Raw genomic sequence first — 10,707 nt, forward strand, 5'->3', positions numbered from 1 at the left:
TATGTTAATACTCATATCCATACATCTCGAGGTTGAAAAGATCAATCTCTATCAACATTGGAATTACCTTTTTAGATGCGTTTTAAAGTACAACTAACTTCAACACCTCATATAAAATTTTCCCTTTATTTTATGGGATTGTATTAGTTGCAACACCTTACATAAAAACTTATTTTTATTTTATGGGATTATATATTATAAGACTATTTACTTTTAGTATAATTAGGACACAATTATTGTTACCCATTGGATGTGAAACTTTACAGCTCAAGGTGCAATAGAAAGTTCAAGAAATTTTATTTAAGATATTGTGCCTATTAAGTGACAATACTACCAATCACCCAATTTCACATCTAATGGTCAAATAGGATAGGCGATCATTTTATACTGATTGCAAATAGCCTTATTTTATATGTTTTCTTAATAAGAAAAAGTAAAGAAAGAAATAAATAAAAGTAAGAAATACAGAGGAATAGGATATGCTTGCATGGGAAAACCTCCTTCCCTAGTACATTGAGAAGAGATTCTGCCCGCAAAAAGAACAATGGTCTAGGTCACTGGTCCAAATGCCTTAAAGAAAGTAACAAGGATGCAGTTTTCACAGGGCTACAGCTTTATGATATTTAGCAAAGCGAACTTCGCTAGAATATGCAATTCCAACGCCAGAAATCTTCTCAATGTCCAACATGCCTGTTTCCACCCTCTAGAATTTAAAACTTCAAAAACGTTTGAAAATCTGGCCACGATCCATGACCATCTAAAACATGCCATTCAAAAAATCTGTTACAAGAAAGAACATTTCTAAGGCTTGAAGTCCTTTATTTCATATCCTCGAGCCAAGGCATAAATGATTGATTTGCAAATTTTTTTAATTCTTAAAACTATTTTTCCATGGGTCCAACTGTAGAGCCTCAGTCCTCCAAATACATTTCTAGACTTGATCATATTTACAAATGAAATCAGAAAACAAATATATTTGGCAGATCCTCAAGAAACAGCTTGCTACATATTATGCATAACCTTAAGCAATTCCTTGCATTATCAAATTTCAAGAAAGCTTTGGCAGATACCTAAGAATGAGATGACGCTTCCCAAAAAAAAGTAGCAAACCATAAACACATTCATGGTACAACCCAAAGCGCGAGAAAAGCCGACTGTACATATTTACATAAAGAATTCTGCAAATCAACAGGACCACACATTACCAAAGAGTACGCATATACCACCCCTAATTCTGGGGGGACTCTCAGACAAAGAATTAGGCCTAATTGGCTCCCTCCCCTCCCTCCCCAATCAAAGAATTAAGGGTTTGAAATTGCATGCCCTACTTTTTTTTTTTTCTTATGCATCAGGCTACGTCGTACTAAGGTTATGTACAATGGAGATCAGATGGTTCCTCAGAATAATGCAAGACTTCATGCAGAAAGTTAAGGAAGTTAACTTCTCAATGCTCCTCCTGGAGAGATGAAAGCCACTCTTCCATGTATTTCTTGCTCTCTGCATAATGAATTTATTTCTCATCAGAAAAGAAGAGGAACAGAAATAAAATGTCAATAAGCAACAAAACCGATTGTTCATCGCTATGCCTCCAGCTTGTCAACATGGGTAGAGAGAGAGAGAGAGAGAGAGCATAAAAAATCAGGCCAATCACTGCCATGACACTCAGCACATTTCAAAGAAGACCTAAAATTAGAAATACTACCACAGGTAGCATCTCATAATATTCTTTCAAAAGAAAAAGAAGAAACCAGCGAAAGTCACAATAACAACAAACGGATTGCAGATATACAAAGCTCATGAGCAGGGCCTCCATTTCAGATACATGTATTAATCTTGGTGAATACTAGCTATATCTCCACCATTGTCTCAAAGGAGCACAATATGCACGCCCCAAAAAGCTTGCTTCAGGGCAGAAAATGACCACTAAGGCTAAAACCAGAGCACTGCTTAATCGTTAATGAACATTTCAAAGCATCTAAACTTTTGATTACTGAAGGAGACTCTCAAGGAATAAAGTGAATATAGTAAGATTGGAAAAACCCAAGGCAACAGTGCCATGAAGCCAGAGAGATAGCCAGTTGTCTTGCAAGAGGGAACTTTCCAAACATGAGCTATATGTAGGGGTCTCAATCCCTAAAAGTGGTAACTGAGTTGCAACTCTGTACGTGTGATGCCTCATGGTGCACCCAAAGGTACTGCAAGTTCGAACAAGCTGGGAAAAACCAATCCGTTTTCAATGTCCGACTACAATTAAAGCGCCACCGCAGGAACAATTCCTAGTTCCTGTAGCTATAACTTCTCATTTTGTTATGCTTTCATTTAGGCCTATCCATTTGAATGGGGCCTAATGATTCCTTCACTTTTTTGAGTCAAATGCACTTTGTACAATTTAATCCTCGAACTCTAGTGGTGAGGCTGAAATTTGGTTAAAATCCTCATTGCAAAAGAAATGCTATTTTTCTCGAGAATGGACAATAGTCTAATACCTAGGCCATAACCCCTCAAAAGGCTATTTTCAGGCACTTAACAGAAATGGCCTGTCAAGATGGCAGTAAAACCAAAAAGAGTTGTCAACATTGTACATGTTAGGTGGCCGTGGGATACAGTGAGGAAATGGCCCCAAATAAGATGATTGAAAAAGTGCAAGAAAGACTCAAATATAAGACATCAAATGAAATAAGAATTGGTCAATATAGTCATGAGAAAACAAGGGCAGCAAATTTGGTAAACAAAGTAAATGTGCAACCCTAACCAATCCTCTAAGAGAAGAATCCAATGTATTAGGTGTTGAAGTACACCTAACCCATGTTTGGGTTACAACCCTTTGACTATAGGTTTCATTCAACTCGCTGTAGACTAAATTATTGTCTATCCAAGAATAAAGGTGCAGAACAACCTTCTTTGAAGACAAAGCAAAAAACAAGCTGCAAAAGAAGCACCTAAATAAATTTTAGAACTGGTATGCTCAGGAAAGTTATTTTCCATGCATAATTGCTGGTAGGGGCTACAGAAAATGCTGATGAACACAAGATACAAACAGTATGACACACAATTCCATTCAATGTTGTTTATCTAGGGAGAGATGATTGGTCCAAGGTGTGAAGGCCCCTCAATCCATGACAATTTGTTATATATTGAGAAGTTGAAGAGCAGTGGTTTAGTTGAGGAATATAGAGAATTTTGAGTGCCAAGCCAATTAGTGTTCACAGTCCAGAACTCCAGACTAAAACTTTTTTCCTAACCCAGAAGATTCATTGAGAGTAGAGAAATATCATTTGGTGCTTATGGAGCTTAGAATGATGTCTAATTTATTACAACCTAGGAATCCAACAATGTGACTTTGGGAAAAGTCTAGTTACCCTTGAACACCCAAGGTCGCACCTTGCAAAGGCATAATGAACAACTCAAAGCAGAGGCAACCTTCTTTCTTTTTTGTTGCTAACAAGAACTAACTTTGTGAAAAAGTTCCAAATTTGCAAAAAAAAAAATAAAAAAAATAAAAAAAATGCATATCCTCAGTAGAACACATAGTGCAATTAGTTTGCACAATTTGAAAGTATGCAACACAATAAGTGGAACAGTTTTGGGCATAAAACGCCGTATTGCTCGTGCAATGAGTGCTACAACTTATCGATAATGTAAAGGAAATAAACACTATTAATCATATTAATATTTTTTTTACATTTTCTTTGATATTTTAGTAATTACAAAATAATATGAAACTCTTCATTCTTGTAGGACAATGTAAAAGCATACCCCAAAACAAAGTAGCACAGCAAACACCTAATCTATTGAAGGAAATGAAGAATGCGGAATAGTGAGTAAGCAACAGTCAAGATGAAGAGGAGGTGGCCATGAGTACGATGGCTGATGGTTTAAGAGATGGGAACCACATGTTGGGAATCAGAACCATATAATTCAAATATGAAGAGTATTAAAATATTTATACTCATATTGTGTCAAATTTCATGACTGCATGAGCAAGCAGTACACATTTATAATGAATGGCCACACTCAGAAGTTTTAGGATCCTTGTTGGAATACTTCATTCAGTTTTTCTTATATAATTTGCTTTAAAGCTCTGTATCATCATTCACTATTTGATCTTCTAAAAGAATTTGATTGTTATATTTAGTATATAATTATTCAGCCATTTGTTGCTAAGATTGTGATGGTTAACAAATGGACTGAATAAGATGTGTAACAATTCTGGCACAGGAAAAGAAAATCTTCTCATAATTTCTTCCCAAAAAAGAAGAACACTAGCTCATAATTTTTTCCTAGATTTTACCAATCTTTGAATAACTTTCCTGTAAAAATTCTGGCACAGGAAAAGAAATCATCTCTTAATTTCTTCCGAAAAAAGAAGAACACTAGCTCATAATTTTTCCCTAGAATTTACCAATCTTTGAATAACTTTCCTTTTCAATTTTCACATTACATTAGTTATTTTATCTAATTAGTATTGGATATGGACCGAACTGGTCAATTTTCTGATTCAATGACCAGGTCAATCTTAATAGCATTAGAAACTTAATCATGACAGGCTCAAAGGCAAAATGAAAATACCAGAAACTTATAAAAGTAAATAAATTGCATCTAGACATAGGAGGGCAACATGACATATGGCCATTAAATCCCATGACATAAAACCTACAATAAGCATGATCCAATATTTCATATAAGCATAGGACATTTCGAAAAAGCATATAAGCATAGTGATGCAGCCCAGAATTCGAGTATCTAGAAAAGAAAGACAAGCTTAAAATTTACAAGAGGAACCACAGAAGGGCAAACTAGTCATTGAATCTATCCCTTTATATCTTTTGTTTATTTCTTGGTAATTTTTAGAGTCTTTTATTTCTTCTTATTCACTTGAAGTCTTTTTATAATAAATGGCCATAGTTAGATTAGATGGCTAGACCAGGATTAAGTCTTGTTTAGAGTTTTTTTATATAAAAGATGTACTCAAACATAATGAATGATCATGCTATGAAATTTTATTCAAAACCGTAGAGAAACAAGTGTTCCTTCTTTTATCTCTGGTTTTGCATCTTTCTCTAATTTTGGATCTCCTCTATCTTCTTCTTTGCTAAACCCTAGCTCCAAGCTACTAGGTCTATGCCACATAGGATATTAGAAACTCGATCACTAAAGTAAAATGGATCCATTCTGCTATGAGGAACATACTCGATAAAGAATTAATACAATTCAACAACCTTACAAGTCCCTATTTGATGTGCAATTGAGAAAATTAGATTATCTATCCACCATAACTTTTTTGATGAAGTTCCAACATTCCTTTTTCATAAAATCAATCCTATTTTATTTTTATTTTATTTTTGGCTAAGAATTGTAGATAACTTCTAAACAAGAGATCCCAAATTCATTAGATTCCAATAAGTAATACCACCTTTGGCGGTTTTCAAACCACACGGAATTGTAAGGTGTTTGCATTGTATTATTGGTTCCACGACAAGGGCAACTGTGCCTGCACCCTAAACCCTCACAGCACCTACCCCATCACCATGCTTAGAAATTTAAAATTTAAAACTTTCTTATGGCATCAAAGGATTCAATAGACCAATAAAGCTATTAAGAACATATGACAACTAGCAATCAAGAGGCACAGATAACTTAACCCAAAGATTTGAGTTACTAGGTAGTGCCACTATCATTAGCACTTCAAATTTTCAATGATTTAATCATATTTGAGTTTAAAAATAAGAAGCCTTAGGAGTCTTGGAATTAGTTAATATTGATAACCAAGAAGTACCCAAATGAGTTCGATATCTAGGGTCAATTATCCATAAGAATGGAGAGACTGAGGAAGATGTTGCGTATAGATTAGAGCTCAATGGACAAAGTGGAGATGTGCTTCTAGATTCTCATGTGATCATTGTGTACCAATGAAACTTAAAGGCAAGTTATATAGAAAGGTTGTAAAACCAGCCATGCTTTACAGGATAGATCTTTGGGTGGTCACGAAACAACATATCCATAGAGTGAGAGTAACTAAAATGAGGATATTCAGATGGATGAGGGGCAAAACAAGCAAGGATAGAATTCATAATGAATACATCTAAGAGAACTTAGAGGTAGCTCGAATAAACAATAAGATGAGAAAAAGTAGACTTAGGTTATTTGGCCATGTGCAACGACGACCTGGAACAATACCGGTTAGGAGGGTTAGTGTGGTTCAAGTGAAAGGCTCTAAAAGGCAAAAAGGTGACCCAAAAAGACATGGATGGTAGTGTGAAGAGATATGGTGCCTTGTAGTTTGACCAAAGCTATGGCCCTTGATAGAGCGGAATGGGAGAACAAGAATTACATAGCCAGCTCCAAATAGTTGGGATAAGGCTCGGATGATGATGATGATGGTATAGAATTGAGACGGAATGGCCCCGATAGTGTGGAATGCAGAATATTGTGTGGTTGACCCTAAATAGTTGAGATGATGCTCAAATGATGATAATAATGAAATTATTTGTCCAGTGTCACTAGGCTTAGCACTCAATTTCTCTAGTCAAAGCAATACAAAAAAAAACGATTAGAAGCACATAAGAAATAGCAATCAATATAACTACTCCCAGATCTACAATAATAAAGACTAATCTTGATAGGAAGGAACTTGGAATTCTCTCCAAATAAACCACCATATAATAAACTATAGGATATCCCATATGGAGAGAAGAAGTATATATATCCAATGGACTACAGAAAACCATTGCACAATGGGGTCGTCATCTTCCAAAGAAACGATGGACAGTGATTGATGGTGAGAGAGAGAGAGAGAGAGGGAGAGAGAGAGAGGACTTCGATTCATGTCGTTTTACTAATGGGTCCCACTCTATCTCCAGCAGTGTCCATCATTTCATCAGACCAAACAGACCCCAATGGAGAATTGTTTTCCATAGTATGCCGGATAATTATATACCTGCCATGAATAAACATAACATATGCTGTCTACACAACCGACAAGAAATCTGAGATTTGATTCCCTCTAATTAGTAAGCTTAATGTTCTACTTCCATCCTTCCTTTGGTAATCATAATACCTCCTAGACTACAGTACTTCAGGCTTCCTAATTAATAATAAAATATATAAATAAATATGTGTCCATTCCCAAAAATCCAATTCCTAAACATATATAAAAAAATTGAACAAATAACAACTGTAGTGGCTTACCAGTAGGATTCCCACTCGAAAGATTGGACAAAATGGCACCCAACATCTGATTCTGGGGACTCTCCACGGGTTCACTACGAGGGCGGCCATAGCAAGGGACCAACACTGCAAAGCTGCTATCAGAATCATCATCACTTTGAAAACCAGGCGCATGAGGCTCAAGCCACCCAATCGACCAATCAGAATCATCAGAATCTGAACCTGACATACACCCACCATCTGATGGCACCAACACAATATCGTATTCTCGATCGATTCTCCTCCTTTCATCTCTGCTCTGCCATTTTCTTCTGATTTTTCTCGAAGGGAACTTGGTCCCTTTAAAAGATGGGAATTTCACTGAATCAGGCTCTCTTGTTCCGATATCCAATGGCGCTGAAGGGTTTGAATTTGTAGAGACTGTGGCTTCGTGCTCTTTCCCGCCCCACAACCATGAAATTTGAGTAAAAGCCACAGCCATTGTCCCCAATGAAAATCCTCAGAGGAATTGGAAAAGGAAACCCTAAAAAGAGTAAACGTTCTTCAGCAGCTTATAACTACCCCTTATTTCACAAGATTGAACATATACAGATATATAGAAATTCACAGAAGTGAACTGAAAACCATTGAATTTAATTTAGATGAATAAATTCTCCTCTCTTTTCTTTTGTGTTTAATCAGGTGTTACAAGACCTCCTTTCAAGAAATGTCAACTACAAAAAAATACATATAATAATCAAAAGAATATCATTAATTGAAACTTCAAAGCAAAACATGACATAAGTTTTTATTCTCGAAAACAAAAAACATCACATAAGTATCCTAAAATTATTATTCCATACCCGCAGGCACTCAGTTAATATCCATGCAATGTGAATCATTTTAAAAGTGTTTATCTAATTTCCAACCAAAAATATTTTTGCTTTAGATATTTATTTTGATGCATAATTTAATTCAGAATTTCAGAAAAGAAGAAGACAAAATGAAAACTGAAAGGACAATAAGCAGATATTCCTATAAAATAACAAATATAGCGATGGAGAAATTCGAATAATATCACAGAAAGAGAAAGGTAAAGTATTCATTTTATTCAAATTCCCAAGTAAGAGGAGAACCCCTAAACGTCTAAATCTTCATGTAAGACTAAAAACAACCAAATCTTCCAAAAGTTTAAAAAATAAGTAAAGTTCAGGCAAGGATAAGAAACTTCAGCCATATTACCAAAATCATTAAATCCTAAAATGATAAGCAAAATTACCAGAACATCAAAATGCAATAAATACTTTTGACTGAAAATCAAAGAAAATCTTATATGTTCTAGAGAAATAGGAAATGCTTCAAAGACGAACAATAAAATCACGTTCAAAAAAATGAATCTCATAAACCTCCTCCAAGTTCCCCATGATCATTAGTAAAATGATAAGCACTATTACCAAAGCATCAATCAAAAATTGAGACTTTAGCATGAAAATCAAAGAAAATCTTGTGTTATCTATAGAGCAAATGGCTTCACACACAGGAACTTCTTAGAAAAACAAACAGTCAAATCAGGTTCAGAAAAATGAATCCCCATAGATCCTGATGATTTTCATCAAGAACTACAAAATCTCTCCAAACTCCAAGTTTCACAAACAATAGAATAGATAAATCAAAGGAAAAGGCCCTGCGCATCACAAACACTTCAAAGGTTTGAGCTCAAAATTACAAAATTCATTGCAAATGACCATATTTGGCTATTCCTCCACCAAGGCTGGCATTATCACAGAAATCAGCGAAATATCGAAACAGGAAAACCCAATTTGTTCCCAAAAATTTCAAACAAAAGAATAGATTTTCAATTAAAATTGCAGAAGTTAAAGGCTCTTCAAACTGAAAACAATCACTACCAAGTACCAACAAAACCATCTACATACAGGATGGATTATGAAAAGGAAAAAAGAAACCTAAACCTAGCGAAATTTTTATAAAATATGAAAGAGGCATAGAAAGCATCATTGTACTCAAACCAAACCCTGTACTCCAACCAAACAATTATTGACATGAACAATAACTGCTCTTCACTAAACCATAACCAGCAAAACAAGACTTTCAACACCAAAAGAGAAAACCCTAATCGTCAAAAATCCGTTCAAAAACCCAAACACAAGGGCGGCAATCACCCATAAATCACATGGGTCACACACGCCCCAACGTGGCCCAATCCATAAAGAAATTTAACACCACGATAAATCCTTATCTTCTCAAAATCCTCGTCAAGAAAAATCCAAATAAAACTGTACAAATTATCACCATGAATCAACATATATCCCACACTCTACAATCCAAACCTTCAAACACGGTAAGAAAAAACCCTAATTCTCACAAACCTCCACAAAATAAAATCAATGGAAAGTACACAGATATTTACCAAAAATAGGCAGTATACCTTTTTTCTTAAGCCAGAACTACCATTAAAGGAAGAAGATCTTTACCCAAAAGCATAAGAAATCTGCTCAAATTTGAGTTGAATATCAGCGAAAATCGGCCATTTTCAGCGCAAAATTTATAGCAGAGGGGCGGCCAAATTTGGAGGAAAATTTCGAAAACGAGTCAAACAAAGTTTCTCGGCGCAAATTCAGAAAGGAGACCTCCTCTATATATAGCGGACTCCTCATCGGAATATTTGATTCCTTTAAACTAATTGGACGGTTGATATTGGTTGTAGCTTGGCCCAGTCTTCAATTTTTGGCCGTTCGATCTATTAATGATTGGACCTCGAGAGAATCTTTGTTATTAACAGGAAAAAAAGTTTAACTTTAAAAAATAATGCCACGTTAGATATTATGATGCTGCGTCAGCAAATTGATGACATGGCATATCATGACAGGAGGGTTAATCATTACTCATAACAATGGGATGAGCAATTGCCACGTGGATTTATTGGCAGCCGTGAATAAAGAGCGTCAAGAACTTTTATACTTACTCTTTATTAAACTTAGAATTGTGAATCATACCCCTAATTTTCAAGTAATGCGAGTTGAGCCCAAACACATGCCTTAATGAATAATGATCTCATCAGCACTTGAAGTTATTTAAAAAGGGAGTGCATGCAATGAGACTGTAATTACTTACAAGCATCCATTTTAAAATTCGATAGTTTGAGTGTTTCATGCATCAAAAGTTTTTTTTTTCAACTTTGAACTTGGTCAATGGAATGAATGCAGCCACCCAATTGCACATCTAGTGGTCAAGATTAATTGTTACCACCTTTACCAAAAGTAAATGATGGCATTATATGAGTGAGGTTTATATAGAACAATGGCTCTAAACAATCAAAGTAAAGCACGACTTCAACTATTGTAGAGAAATGTGGGTTCAATACTGGAAATCTTTGTGATAGCTTTAAAATATATTTTTATATGTAATTATAAAATTTAAAGCTTAAAAAATAGAGTAGATCTAGTAGATCTATGGAAATTTGAAAATCTTAGAAAATTAAAAGTCCAAAATGCGTTAAAAGATGCACTATTTCAAAAACTTGAAATCCGTTTTTTTTGTTAT

General features: G+C 35.1%; 1 protein-coding gene across 4 annotated transcripts; it reads right to left on the reverse strand.

Annotated features, from left to right (window-relative positions):
• Nucleotides 1-1,138: 1,138 nt before the first annotated feature.
• LOC18442651 (uncharacterized) lies at nucleotides 1,139-9,678 on the reverse strand. 4 transcript variants are annotated; one of them, XM_011628126.3, is made up of 3 exons: nucleotides 9,639-9,678; nucleotides 7,189-7,690; nucleotides 1,139-1,497 (listed from the first exon to the last, which is right to left on the reverse strand). In XM_011628126.3, the coding sequence occupies exons 2-3, from the start codon at nucleotides 7,646-7,648 to the stop codon at nucleotides 1,445-1,447; spliced, it is 513 nt and encodes a 170-aa protein (XP_011626428.1). In that variant the 5' UTR covers nucleotides 7,649-7,690; nucleotides 9,639-9,678; the 3' UTR covers nucleotides 1,139-1,444. The 4 variants fall into 4 exon arrangements, with proteins under 4 accessions (XP_011626428.1, XP_088710929.1, XP_011626427.1 ...); XM_088854803.1 differs by having other exon boundaries at nucleotides 1,139-2,537; XM_011628125.3 differs by having other exon boundaries at nucleotides 9,593-9,678.
• Between the last annotated feature and the right edge of the window lie 1,029 nt (nucleotides 9,679-10,707).

The sequence above is a fragment of the Amborella trichopoda genome, chromosome 13, assembly GCF_054954075.1.
Source record: "Amborella trichopoda isolate Santa Cruz 75 chromosome 13, AtrichopodaSantaCruz75HAP2 v2.0, whole genome shotgun sequence".
In the NCBI taxonomy this organism is placed as follows: domain Eukaryota; kingdom Viridiplantae; phylum Streptophyta; class Magnoliopsida; order Amborellales; family Amborellaceae; genus Amborella; species Amborella trichopoda.